The sequence below is a fragment of the Poecilia latipinna genome, unplaced genomic scaffold (genome assembly GCF_001443285.1).
Source record: "Poecilia latipinna isolate Pla-1442-1.1 unplaced genomic scaffold, P_latipinna-1.0 Scaffold84, whole genome shotgun sequence".
NCBI classification, from domain to species: Eukaryota; Metazoa; Chordata; class Actinopteri; order Cyprinodontiformes; family Poeciliidae; genus Poecilia; species Poecilia latipinna.
The window spans coordinates 529,828-544,733 of record NW_015112700.1 but is presented as its reverse complement, the minus strand read 5'-3'; the positions used below and the strand labels follow the sequence as shown (position 1 = coordinate 544,733).

Sequence of the window (14,906 nt, the reverse complement as noted above, 5' to 3'; positions counted from 1 at the left end):
GGTGCTGGGGTGGGACAGCGGCGGACGCAGACCTTGTTTGGCGGGGCGGGGGCGCAAAATGAATACATAGCAATAATAATATTACTCAAGTAAAAGAAAAAGGTACAGTCAGTGCAGTAAAACTACTCATATAAGTACCATTTTTCCAAAAAAGGTTACTCAATATAAAAAGTGCACACTTTTGAACATAAACAACATCAGTAGCCTACAGGCTACTAGTTAACAAGCTTAAGGTGCTGTATTAGCTAGTCATCATTTAGCTAACATTACCTGCATCCAACAGCTTTACTCAGCTCAGTCGGTTAGTTTGTGAGGAAAACTGTGCAAAGTTCTTTTTGTTTTGCTGGTTTGCTGCCATGATTCTAACACACCTGCGAAGCTCTGCACAGCAACAGCGGGTCTCCTTCGCTGCCGCACAGGTGTAAACCCAGCGCGAGTGTCTTAGCGCTCATGTTGCGTTTAAAGGCGGCTCGGAGAAACACGTTACGACGTGTTAGCAACAATTAAACAGTTTTAATGGCTGAAAAAAGTGACAGAAGGCGCTAATATTGGAAGTGCGGAAGCCCCTATTGTATCAAATCGATATAGGAATAACAGAGAGTCGGCCACTCTCTGTCATTCCTACATACCATGCCGCAGGGCCTGTGCGTAAGGGTGGGTCATGGGTGCGTGCTGGCATTCTGGCAGTCAGTGGCAGGTTCCCTCTGTAGATTTATGTTGCTTGGCAATTGTGTGTGTTATACCTTATTTATCAATCGATTGATTGATTGATTTAGCACTCTATGGTAAAGTTAGATATAATAGAAAAAAAAAAAGGCTTTTACCTGAGCATCTGCACCTGAGCCCACATCGTCCTCAAACACCACCCCATGCAGCTTCTCCGTTGCCATCGTGTCGCAGAGATGTGTCAGCAGGTCCCGGGGGTTGGTGTCGTTGACGAGCACGGTCACAGGGCTAACTACCACTGGCAGATCGACAAAGTTCTCCCCACTGAGGCGACCCCTGACCTCGCTCTGATAGCTGGAGCCGCTGAACACTACCGCCACGTTAATGGACGAGTGGACAAGCAGTGGCCGAGCCTGCAGTGGGGGCAAGAGCAGGACAAGCAGGAACACTGGAGGCCAAGGAGAGTGAGGAGGAGGAGGTCTCCTGGGTATGGCCATGTTGGCAGCCTACTGCCTGGAAGGGAGAGGAAAAGGAGGGAAGCAAAAAGAGCAACGGTCACACATTCAAGCTGCGTTACATTTCTCATGTATCTGACGTGAATCCTAATCCGTCCCTAGACATCCAACCCTTATTTCTCTCCCCTGTTTGACCCTTTTGTATGACAGTATTAGCCTTGAATTTAGACTCTTGTGTCATCATGAAATCTGCGCATGTATGTGTGTCAGAGTCAGTGTGCATGTAATCCTCCATAATCCAACCCCCAGTGTCATGACTGTAATCACCTCTTCATCTCTACACATCTCTGATTCAGCGCGCGCACACATAAAGACAGGATGCCAGAATTATTGCACAGGTTCTCAATCCTCATCACTGAGATTACATTACATTACGATACTTCAGACAGAATCTCTCCACATGGTGTGATTTCATCAGTCTGCCATCAGAAGCACTCAAAGTGACAACATGACTCAAACAAGTACGCTCAGAGCCTCCTTAGACAACGTCTGGCTGCGTTAAACGACTTTAATCAATTTTGAGAGCATTTTGGCTCATGTTTATGAATGTGGTCAAGAACTGTTTTTCATTAAGTTGGTCCAAAAATATCTTTAGCAGGAAATGGGTCCAGTTACTGCATCATATTGCCACAGTAAAACGATTAATTCTTGTACGACCAAAATTCTAAATAGGCCGGCTGGATTTATTTGGACTTTTACGGCAGTAGGATTATCAAACAATGGGCAGTAGGTGAAGGCTTTCTTTCTGTCTTTTTTCCAAACCACTTCTATTTAGAGGAAGGAAAACATGACTGTTTGGCTAATTGAGCTAGCTAACTTGTTTTTAGGTGTGACTGTGTGTGCATGGTTGTCGGCGCTGCATGGAATGGACTGGCAACACGTCTAGGTTGTAACCAACCTTTTCACGCATAGACTGCTGGAAATGGGCACCGGCCCCTTCATCACAGTACAAGGATCAGCAGGTGATGCTGATGGATGGATGAATGGATGGAAGATACATGTTAGAAACACATGCATTGATGCATCCATTAAATTGATTTTATTATTATTAATATTATTGTTATTATTATCAGGAACAGCAAACTTGCACTTCTTCCCTGCAGTGATTTTCACCTCAGAACTTTGTCACAAACTGAAGCATACTGTGGGGGTTTGGTTAATCCGTGTTTTTGTTGTTGTTGTTGTTGTTGTTCGTTTTTGTTGTTTCTTTTGATTCTCTGAATGTTTAATGAATTATATTTATACTATCAACAGTCTATAATCACAAAATTTTCAAGTGCAGGCTCTTCCATGCTTTAATTTTAGCGACAGCAAGAAGAGTTTGGATCCAGATTGGAGCTTTTCTGTGTGGCGTTTGCATGTTTTCCTGCTGTATGCATTGGGTTTTCTCTGGGTTAATCCCATAGGCCAAAAATAACTAATGCTATGTTTCCTTTCCTAAGGAGTGAGTAAGTCCATGCTTGATTGAGTTTCTGTTATTCCTCTATTTTGGTTTGATTGATGACAACTTCCCCTATTAACCACCGGGCATATATAAGTACACAGATAACCTTTGACAACATTTGTAAAAAAATTTTTTCTGTAGAAAATAATTTATTGAGCAACTGTTACTTTATCTTGATGACCTTCACCGCCTTTCTTGGCCTTAGTTAGGGAACTACCACTGTTCAGTTCAACATGACTCGATTCTGTGATGCCACAGATGCCGAATGTCAGCATGTGGGATTTTCACCCATCTATTCATTCTGACATAATCCTAGTGTGGACTTTATGCCTCTACAATAACATCATCCTAATTCCTGCTTGGTCGTCAACGTTGAAGAGACATAAATAGTGCTGTATGTGGGCGTGTTTTTATGTAGATATTTTGCTACTTTTTCTAGTTGGTGTAGGGAAGGATTAGGGTTTGGATTATTTTTTTTTTATACAGTTTATATGATATAAAAAGAAAAATCATGCTTGTTTTAGATCATTTATTCACTCCCTTGTCTGATCTCTGTTCCAGATCAAAATTAAAAGCTAAATTTTCTGAGGCAACACACAGGATTGGATCTGATAGTAATTCTAACCATTGAGTAACCTAAATGTTTTACGTTTTACACTTGTTATACAAATGTCATACAAAAGAATGATTAGAATAACAAAGAAAGTGTTTATAATATGGTCCAAAACCAGAGGACAAACGGAAAACAAAAAAAGCAACAAGAAGTTTTTTTTTTTCTTAAAAATCTGTTGAAAGTACAGGATTGTTTGGTGAAGTTGGTCAGTTTTGTAATCATCATTTCCATATTAATTTCCTTAACAATTCACGCCTTTGGAATCTGCATATGAATTAGGGTCTTTTTATTGGAACGTTTGCTGTTTGAAGATCGACCCCTCCGTTGGAGCAGAACCTTTGAACCTTTGGTAAAAACAGGAGGGCTTTCATACAGCAAAGGATGGCAAGAAATAAGGGAGATCTTCAGGTACACAGGCATATTTAATAGGTAGAACGGGATAAACAGTGAGTCGGTGGCCATCAGAGACTCTCTGCTAATGAACAGCAGCTCCCAGCTTTGATTCAAAGCAACACAGAGTTAAACGTGCACCACCTCCTTTAACTCTCTTCACCAACCTGGCACACCAATCATTCATCTTAATAAGGTTTTCAGCTCCTGGGATTTTGGAGTTCATATGAAGAAAGATGCAATTTGAAACCTAGAAGCAATCCGTTGTTATCAGAAACAGCCGGATGTAGGCAGCAAGTCAACGGTCAAAGATTGCCTAATTTGAGAAAAGTTTACAAAGGGCATCTGAAATTGATGTTTTAAACTTTTTCATACTTTGCCTCAACACAATCCAAAATTTAATCAGAACTTTACGTGGCATAAAGTAATAACTAGCACATGATTGTAAAGTGGAAGTAAAAATACACATTTCAAATTGTTTAAACTTTTTAAAACAAGTTCATGAGCCCAAATGTGATGGACATTTGGGCTCATGAATGAAATATAATGCAGCCAGTTTCCTTTACAAGTAACCTAATTGGTAAATAGAGTTGTGTGCAATTTATTCTCAGTGTAAATCCAACTCTTCTGTGAAAACTTTGGAGATTTGCTAGAAAATATTAGTGAACAAGCAGCAAGATGAGGGGAAATTTAAAAGATTGGGATGCAAATTATTTTCCCAGCTACGAACATCTCAAAAAGCAATCAACTTTCAGTCCACCAGCTGCACATCTGCAAGTCTTTAAAAACATGGGTTTAATTAGAGAAGCAACCAAGACACCCATTGTCACCGTGAAGGAGCTACAACATGTATCATTTTATGCACAACTTTTTGTTGGATCCTTATATAAAATCCCCAATACACATTGTCATTTGTCATTGTGGTAAAATATGAAAAAGGCCTCTCAAGTTGTTTAGCTCTTATGGATAGATAAGCACAAACACATAATTTTAGCTCAGCCGAAAAAACCATGCTCCATGTAGAGGTGCGGTTTACGCAAGAGCTTTTAGGGGACAATAATGCACTGGTCAGTGTCAACTCAGGAGAGGAAAGAAGGAGAAGGAAGAAAATCTAAGCATGAAGTCATTTTTCACCAAATCATCAATGTAGTTTTTGCATCGCTGTAGTTCCTGACAGAAATTATCTACAATAGAAAGACAGAAGATCTTCTCCCACCTGAAATTCTTTTAAAACAAACCTTTCGTTTTTTTTTCCTCATTCCACAAATAATATGAGCGGCAGACAGTTCAGACATCATACGCACAGAGATCTGTATGTAGACATCGACAGAGAGTAAGAAAACCTAGTGGATTGGATGGGAGGGTGAAAATGATGTCACTCAAGATTTGCTGTTAAATGGACAGCAAATCTATAGGCGGTTTGAATACTTTAGTATGAAACTGAAAAGCATATTTTTGTTTTGACTACTGCAACATGCAAAACAATTTCTGATCTTTTGATTTGTGTCATTGATTCAGTAAAGACAGGGGGATTACAGTAGGAAATCCTTAACCTGGCATGTGAGAGGATTTGTCATAAAAGAGCAGTGGGGAAGAGGTTCATGAAAAGTGTTTGCAAAAGGACAAGGACATTAAATGATTGGATGAACCATCTGTCTCCCACCATCTGTAATAAGCGAATATCAACCAATCAGGCCAATGAACGGGAACGAATGAACCACATCAAATCCCTGTTGAGTTAAAAAAAAAAAAGAACATACAGTAAAGGATTTAAACAGTCACTGCCTTCGATGCACATAGATGGACTTTAAACTAGACAGGATGGAGTATGCTTTTGTAAAGATCTCCCAAAACTAATACAAATGGCTGCACTAGTTTTTAAGTCGTTGCCTGAAGAGGAGATGAATCAAATTATGTCAGCCCAAAAGCAAAAGGGGATCTGTCTTGCAGCAATAAATGCAACTTTACACATCTCCCTTTCTATATTAAAATAAAGTTTAGTTTTGATCTTATCTGTTTAGCCTAACAATACTGTTTATAGAACAAACAAAAATCTCAATTTTTTCATATTTTTGCATTGCACAAACAAGCTTATTGAACCCTGGCCACAACACTTCGAAATCTACACTCAGATTTTGAGCCTGATCTCTAGTTTCTAGTTGTAACAACTGAAGCTGCATGCTGACTCGAACTCGTCTAATTCAAAATACCAAAGAAGAAACAAAGAAAGTGTAATAACTAAAAGCATAAAGCTAATTATAATGATGATAAAACAAAATACCTGCTCAAGCAAGCTCTATTTAAAGTAAGACTTAAGCATAGCGATTCACATCAAATTACTGTCATTTCATCCTGAAATTAGTGAATCTTATTGTTTTTTTCTTCTGCGTATGAAACACAAAAATGAATCGAGACATGAATCGCATCCGACACAAACCACAGATACACAATCCTACTAAACCGCTGCTCATTTTTCAGTTACAAAAGTATAAAAACAACCTTATATTTGGATGACAATTAAAAAAAAAAAAACTACATCAACTCAGTGACACGAATATGAAAATCACCACAGTTCATTTTGAATATTATTTGTTCATAAAGTGGCTATCATACACAGATTCCTAAGTACAGCTGATGAAATCAAAAGGAACAAATGATGCTTATGAAAAGACAAAGCTATGGCAAAAACACAGAGGGGAGGTGAGAAAGCAGAAAAGTGTTTACTGGGTGGATCATTTGACTGGATATCAGGTCAAGTGTTCATTTCGCTGTGTAATCTGATTGCATAGTGCAACATAACGGGGTCACAGATAAGCACTGTGTGTGGATGGCGAGTGTAGAAAGTAGAAATTTGCTCCAGATTGCTTGCAGTTACAACATCTTACAAGACATGAAATCCACACAAACTGCACAGCTTGAAAATTTTCCATTTTTAAGGTTAGGCTAGTATGCGAAACATGCAGGAAACACCGACACACACACCAATTTGCCAATTTAAAGACATGCAGATGTTTGATTTCCGCATGTCTTGAAGTTAACAGCATCTACAGTGGTGTCAGCAAACTGCGTCTGTCATATTTCCTGTTCTTATGGAGCTCAAGCAGCTTAATCATGCAGGATAATCCTAAATCTATACCTGCACTGGCATCAACAAGATTACAAAAATTGAGACTCACCCTTAAAACGGAATGATGTATACAATCTGTGCAGCTGCAAAATCAAGATTAGTCTAAAATCTGTTAAAAATCTGCAGGCTTCTTAAAATATCTTTGTTTCTTTTTTCTTTCTTAACTAAGAAAAAACTCCCATGTTTACACACTCCCATGATCAGTCTGTAAACTCATAGGAGTCATCCTGAAATGAGCAGAGAGGATGTAGCTAAAGGGATGAGCATCATCAGAGAATAATCTGCATGTCTGCCTCGGACCTTGGTTTTTCTTTTTCTTTTTCTTGCTTCTGATTTGAATACATTAATTGGGAAGAATGAACTTGTAGGCTCAGACTAACGTGACACACTGCCGTCTTCCCATCAGCGTGCTGCTGCCACAGCACTGTCAGCTGCATGAAACATCAGAAATCTCTGAAAATGATTTATGCAGATTTTAGGTCTAAGAAGTCCCAGTGAGAGCATTTATTCTGTGGCTGCCCTTCTTACAATCCTTGGGCGAAGTCGTGCCGTGCAGTTTTCGATCTCGTCAGGTGACTGAACTTCTTCACGCTGTAAACTATGCATCCCTCATGATTAGGAGTTTTAAAGTTCAAAATAGTTTCATACAAGAGATCAATTTTATACAACATGATAGTGTTCTCCAAACACAACCACAGATTCATCTGATTGGTCTTTATCAAGAAGTCACAGCTGTCTCCCAAGTTAGTCACTTTGTCAATCACTGACTCATCAGTTTATGATGTAATTAGCTCTGGGCGATTGCACTAAATTTGTTTAACTTTGTTAAAGGTTTTTTGGCCCTACTGACCTTTATTTATCAGCAGCTTGGCAGGAAGAAGGGCAGACAGAGAGACGAGAACATGCAGTCTGGGAATTGAACTGTAGCCTGTGTGTATGATGATTCCACTCTAACACTGAGCCACTGGTGCCTCGGTTTTTTTTTAACTACCAATTTTTCTCCACATTGTCTCTGTTCCTGAAGTCAGTTGTCACATTTAATGCTCTGCATTATCCATCCAGGAGGAAACCAAGACATCTTTTTTTACAGCAACACTGTTCAACTCATTCTTGAGGTCCTAAAGTGTCCTCATGTCAAAAGGGCAGACACAGTCCCTCCTGCTGGCTCAGTTCTGACTAGGAGGAGTACTGGCTCCATTCTAACCTTATTTCCAAATGGGTTTTTAGCTTTAAAGATAAACATGTCTATTGTAGCAAAGCAAGAGCTTGAACCCAAGGAAGAAGATCTTTATTTACTGGGCTATGTCCAATCCCTATCAATAGTAATGAAATGTTGACCAAGGACAAGACTGACGATACAAGCAGCAGATCTCACACATAAACATGTCAGAAGGGAAATCTCATAAATTCTACTGAATTGAAACATTAGTTCAGAGCCAAAGATCGCCTGCTAATTTGTTACAGATCGCATTCAACAGGCTGCACTATTCTTTGTCCTTGGGAAGCACCCAAAACGCTGGAGTATCAGGCGTAAACAATCCAACATGATGAATATTACTGATTTGAGATCCTAGTGGTCCTGACATCCTTCCAAGAAAACTAGATCACTCTTAACACACCGCACATGGCAGAAACATAAGACTATAAATATAGGGCCATTACCTTTGTTCTGTAAGGCAAAAAAAATCAGCATAAAGATCTTGCTGCGTGAACCAAGATTAAGATTTGAAAAGCAGGAAGCTATGTGGATAGGGACTCGTGATGGCATAATGGTTTCTCTCGTTGTTCTAATTTTTTGTCTGAGATTTTCTTTTTTTTCCTTGCAATTCTGACTTAAGGGACAGACGTGCACTCAAAACTCAGAAGTAAGCAAAACACAAGGGAATGCTTTATTCCCTGGTTTCCAATTTACTGTAATATCCCATATCTACAGCTATAGAACCATAATAAATTCAAATTCATTTCACAAAGTCACTTGTTTCATTTTCTTGCTACTTTTTTCCTGAGATTTTCAAAGTGACAGTCTGAAGAAATTGTGAGCCCCTTGAGATATCTAAAAAAGGGCTTCTACACTTATGATACAAGTAAAATAAAATGATTTCTTCTTACATGTATGGCCTATTAATAATCTCTAAATTCAAGGCTATATATATATATATATATATATATATATATATATATATATATATATTTAATGACAGTTTTAGCCACACTTCTGGCTGGAGTCTCTGAGATTTTCATTGCTATAGATCTGAGTGGTGAAGGCCCAAGCCGATTTAGAAATCCTCTCACCTTGTCAACGTCAGTCATCCAGACGATAACGTCTGGCTCGCAACGATTTCTTGTAAAGCTGTCAAATCCTCATGTGAGAGAGGAGAACCCCCCCCCCTGTACAGACAGGGTTGCAGTGTTAGCACTTAAAATCCTAATTATGATAAATTCATGTGGCAGACGTTATGTGATATGTTTCATAATAAGCTCCGGGGTTGAGCGTGACATATGTATTTATTCATTTTGAGAGTTTAATTTATATTTGGAAGCTTGAGTAATGATGTTAAACGTATGCGAGCAGGAGGTTGTGAGAGCTGTACGTCAGCTCGTCTCCATCAAGTCATCCACATGGCTGGATGAAAGTGCAAAAAAGAAAGAAAATGGTGTCTCAGTTGAGCTGACTGATGAGGACAGAGCTGCTGCTCCTGGTTCAGGGGTAATAGGGTGTTATCTGTCCAACACTGTATTAACTCAACTGATTTGATGGCGACTTAAGGGTAAGAAGTGATTGATGTGCTTCACAGTCCCATTAATTCGAGTGTAACTGAAATCATTCCTTTGTTCTTTTCATCTTTTGATATTCTTATTAATTATTGTGGCCTATATGAAGTGTGAAAATCAGAGACGGAAATTAATTTCCTCTCCACATATCAGGGGGAAAATGTCCTCAATACACCTTTGTTTACTTTACATCTGTCCAATAAGAGGGGACCCAGAGATCTGAGAGAAGGCCAGACGTTTGTTTCTCATTTTGCATTTGTCCTGTTTGTTACTGCGTTGATGCAACTTTTCTGTGTTACTTTTGTGCAGAAGTAGCCCCAGGTATCATCCTTTTAAGTAGCTTATGACAAATATCTATTACATCCAGCACTGTTAATAAATTACCTACTTATATAGCAACAATGGAAAAGAAAATCACGATAAAAACAATCCAAGATAGCACAGAACTGAACAGATAATGTAAACATGGATTCTTTTATAGTTTTACATTATTTTCATGTCCTTTAAGATGATTCTAATTTTGATAGGCTATAGCCATACCCGTGCACTAAAATGATGATACATGCATGACACCATAACACATTCAGCTAAAAAAAAAAAAAACATCTGAAAAGTGCGGTGTGAATTTCCCTCAGTCAAAGTGTCGAAGCAGTTTCAGCTGTAAGTCTTTGGAAGTATGTCTCTTCTTGAAACACAGCTGTTTTATGATTTGCAAAGTAGCTCAAGTTAAGGTAGAAGAGATTCTGTCTGTGAATATTAGTTGTAAAGTCTTGTCACTGATACTGAAGTAAAATTAGGTTTAGACTTTGACTAGGCCACTCTCAGCTCCTGCTGTAAGGCTCATCCTGAAAGGTGAACTTCCATTATAGTCTTATACAGCCTTTAACAGCGTATCCGTCTACAATTGGCCCCCTGTGTCTTCTAATCAATGATGGCCAACTTTCTTGTCCATGCTAAAGAAATTTATTCCCACTGTATGAAGCTTCCACTTTCATGTTTTACTTTGAAAATGTTGTGTTCACAGTGATGTGGAGTGTTAGTCTGCATTGCTGGCCAAAAATGTCCGAATGGCTCCGAATGTTTCACTGCTCACTGCAAACTGATAACAACTTCAGTGACTTTCCTGCCAGTCTTCCACAGAGGTCAGCTTGGAGTTCATGATTAATAGCTCTTGTGTTTACAGATGATTCTGCTGCAGAGTTACAATCAGATGAAGGACTGAACAGATCTCTGAGATGTTCAAAGATTGAGGTATTGTTTTTTTTTGTTTTTTTTTTTTTTAATCATTATTATGTTTTAAACTTCTCCGAGACGTTTTCTCTAATCTCTCTGCTGTGTTCCTCTGTCTTTATGACGCTGATTTTTTTTCTCTCTAATATTCACTAACACAGAACACCTGGACTAAAGCTGAGATTTGAACTGTTTTGAATAATTATTTCTAAAAGTAGTTGGGTTTGCTGTACTGTATTTAGAGGTGTCGGAACAAACTGTACTGAATAGAAATGCTACAATTGGTGTCATATAAAATTTTAATAAAGGATAGTGTTTGGTTGCAATGACACAAACTCCAAAAAAAGTTTAAGTGGTATGAATTATCCGGCATGTTTCTTCAGAAGTCATGATGTCAAAGACTTGGTTAGTGTTTTCTTTTTGCTTGTGGTTTGACTTTTCTTGAGTTGATGCCTGTTCTTTTTTAGTTTTAGTTTCTGGTTCTGCTATTCTTTTGTCTTTGTTTTGGTTTAGTCCTTTCTCTATTTCAGCCTCCAACAGCCCATCTGGAACCACACACTTAGTTCCCATTAAGTCATATAAAATCATACACTTAACAGTTTCATTCAGAACTTATATCCTTTTTCCTAACATGCCCTGTTGACGTTGGTTTTATACTAGCAACTCCTTTTCATCACTGAAGTGTTTTATTACATTTATTTTGTGATTTTCTGTCTTCTGAATTTGAAGGAAGATGTTCACAGTTCTTGTATGTTCCCTCAAATATTTTCAATTTTGGCCATTCGGAAATATTTTGAAAACTAGTAGCTAGTAACTAGTTTTCTTTTGTTAAGCTACCACTGTTTTAAATCTAGAAGCAACATGTCTGTTAAGTAGAGCACAAAACCCAATGAAGGAACTAGTTAAAGTTGCAAACCTCGTGTATGTAATATTCTGTGTTATAGTCTTGTTAATATAAAAGCTGCTATTTGATGAAATGGGTGTTTAGCTCACTATTTTTGCTTAACTATGTATAAAAGCACAAACATATGAACATGCCAACATTAAAATAATGAAATAATCAATATGTTATGTTTTTCCAGCTATGGGAGTGATTGTTTTAAATATAAATGCTTTTATCATGCTTAGCATTATTCCTTTTGACTAACTTTTTCACCCAAGGTCATCCTACTCGCATCGAAAATCAATCCAAGCCCAGCTTTGATATGTAGTATACCATGTAAGCATATTATTTTTATTAATATTATGGGCTCAATTGAAATTATTATCATAATTACGTGTAACTCAAATGTGAAAAGCAATCATGTGAAATACGACAGCGTAAGGAAGAAAAATAAATCAATGCAAAATGAAAATGAAAATGAGAATTGCTCCTTTATCTGATGAAACACTCTAATAAATCTTTGTGTGACCCCTTTTCTGAGCCTTAGTGAAGGGGCCCAAAGCCCCTGCTCAGGACCCACAGGTCTGCGTAGCAGTGACGCTGCAGCTCAGCGTTCAGTAGTAAAACTGGAGCAGACAGCTGCTGATGATTATGGGGCAAATCAGCAGCACAACTAAAACAGGTTGAACTCAGACGCCAGGTAAGAATCAAACCCCTGAGAGGGAAATGCAAATGTCTTCAGTCTCACACAGGATCTCGGTGTTCCACTAACAAAACCGTTGCTCCGTTTCTGTCAGCAACAGATGCGCACCTTCTCCCGAGGAAACTCGTCACTTACGAAAACTGAAAGTGTGACTACTCGCAGCAGGCTCTCAGAACGCCCCTGAGCATCCCAGCTCTGCCTGTATCCATTGATTTATATCCAATCATACTTGTTAGACGTAAAGGATATAGGTCTCCGATAGTGACAGAATGGTTGCCTTATGCACTTACCTGTGTTTTCTGCTCTCATCCAACTTAAACTCCAGCTGCTCCATCATTATTCTCTCTTTTTCTCTCCTCAAAGCGTCTCCTTTTGCCTTCACCTGCTCCTCACCTGCCCCTCTCTCCCCTCTCAGCACCTGTAGGAGTCCACATTTAGACCACGTCTTTCAGCGAGAGCAGGAGAGTGTGAGTTCATCAGTGCCTCCGCGTGTGTGCGCGCGCGTGCGTGTGTGTGTGCAAAGCAGCCTTTGATATCCACACACTCTCCTGAAGGACTTCACAACGTGATGGCAAGTGTGTGTGTGTGTGTCTTTTTTTCCCCCAAAAAAAAACTGTCTGGGCGCTCCGCTCCCCGTCTGCTTTCCTGCGTGCATCACATTCACAAGTGGTCGTGGAGGTGAAGACAGGGCATCAAAACGGGACAGGAGAGGAAAGTGACGGAGGGTGAAAGAAGGAAAGGGAGGTGTGGGAGCCCTGGCACAGCAGCCTGAGTGTGTGTTTGTGTGTGTGTATGTGTGTGTGTGTGTGTGTGTGTGTGAAGCAGCTGTGTTTGGTTCTCTGTCTGTATCCGTCAGGCTCCCCGCTGCTCGGATGAGAGGAGGAGTGAAAGAGGCAGAGAGGGAGGGAGAGTGATAAAATGCTTCCTCAATGACAGGAGCACAAACCTCTGTAACACTCCAGCACTGCTGACGGTGGAGCCTCCTCCTTCCTTTTCTACCTCTCCCTCCTCAGAGAGAGAGACAAAAAAAAATAGAAATCCATAGAAAGTTAGAAAATTTCCCACACGCATGGGGAAAGATCCTGTCCGAACCTAAACATGTTTGAAGAAAGTTTTCCTCCTCCTTTGCTTCACTTATCAGGCCCCCCAGCTGCTGATGCTCCTCCTCTGGTCCTGCTTTAGCAGCAAAAAGAAAAGGATCGAATTGAGGTTTGTTCCTCCCCTCCTGCCCTCCTTCCCATATGGATGTGAGGTGATCCAGATGTTATAGGGTGCTGGAAGCGTCAGGAACAGAGAGAGAAAAAAGCAGGACAGATGGCAGGTCTGTGGGGTCGGGCAGGCTGTGCACTAGCAGGTCCTCATCCTGTTGCACTGATTTGTTTTTTCTTCTTTTTTTTTTTCTTCCTTCAGCAGAGTTTCTCCCTCTCCGCTGAGCTGACGCTCATCTGCCTGTGCTGTCACACCAGTAATCCTGCTTTCCTTTCCCTGTGCAACTCCATCTTTTTCTCCCTGCATCTCTCTCCATCCCCTCTCACTCCATCACAGGAGGGGCTGCATGTGCGCCTTGGTAATGATGGTGCGAGGATTTAAGCCTGCCTCCCTTTTCCCCCTCTCTCCTCCCTCTCCTTCACTTCAGATCAACTCCTCCTCTTCCTCCTCTACCGGCCCACATTTGCTCTAGTTTCCTCCGTTACTCACCTTCATCTTTTCAATCTCTGCTTCTTTTTTTTTTTTGTTTTTCTCCCCCTCTCTCCAATCAACCACTCTGTGCTGTTCACTTACATCTATATGCTTTTTTACAATTCTCTCCCAGCATCAACAGGTCAAACACAAATCTGACAAGCAGGTTTGTTTTCACAGTCAGGCGCCCCGGACGCTCTGTTTATTGTACGTCGGTGAGTATGCAGTTTAGCAAAGTCAATAAGCCAACAGATTCTCTCACACGTCATAAGCTTTTGGACAAACTGCTAAAACAAATATCACAATGAGCTGGACTATGTCCTTTAAAGCGGTAATACACAATTGCTATGAATCTAAAGCTCAATTATCTCACGGCCCAGCTGTCAGCTCTCCAGAACAGTTTCATAAGGTTTCTCAAGTGGGGATTTTAAAGCATATATTTAGGCTGACTCAAGCTTTGCGTTGCAGAGAATCTCACGAAAACTGCGTAGGTTTTAAATTTGAGCATTTGCAAGCCGGGGAAAGTTTTCTGGTTAAAGCTTGAGCTCATTTATGTGTTGTTATTAATAGGAATATTAATAACAAAACTGGTCAGGTTGTTGAGAAAAAAGGACGGGGATAAATAGAGAGCAACCTTGGAAGGAAACCTGTTAAGAGTGTCGCATTCAGCAGTACGACAACCCTGAACACACAGGCAACACTGCAGGGATTTGGATCCAGGAATGCTCATATATTAGAATGATCCAGTCAAAGTCCAAACCACAGTCCAGTTCAAGTTGAGAATCTGTAGCAGGAACTGAAAACTTATGTTCATGGATGCCTTCACTAGTTATTTGCCAAAGAAGGATGGGCAAATCTGATTCTGACTGTGATTTGCTGCTGT

At 39.9% G+C, this 14,906-nt stretch overlaps 1 protein-coding gene across 1 annotated transcript in view; it reads right to left on the bottom strand.

Moving 5' to 3' along the window:
* LOC106939122 (glutamate receptor ionotropic, NMDA 2C-like) overlaps positions 1 to 13,914 on the bottom strand; it is a 54,749-nt gene extending 40,835 nt beyond the window's left edge. Inside the window, exons 1-2 of the mRNA XM_015021429.1 lie at positions 12,634 to 13,914; positions 825 to 1,179 (exon numbers count right to left, since the gene is read on the bottom strand). Of these exons, the coding sequence (XP_014876915.1) occupies positions 825 to 1,163 (339 nt within the window). The 5' untranslated portion in view covers positions 1,164 to 1,179; positions 12,634 to 13,914. The remainder of the gene's footprint in view (positions 1 to 824; positions 1,180 to 12,633) is intronic.
* Positions 13,915 to 14,906: the final 992 nt, after the last annotated feature.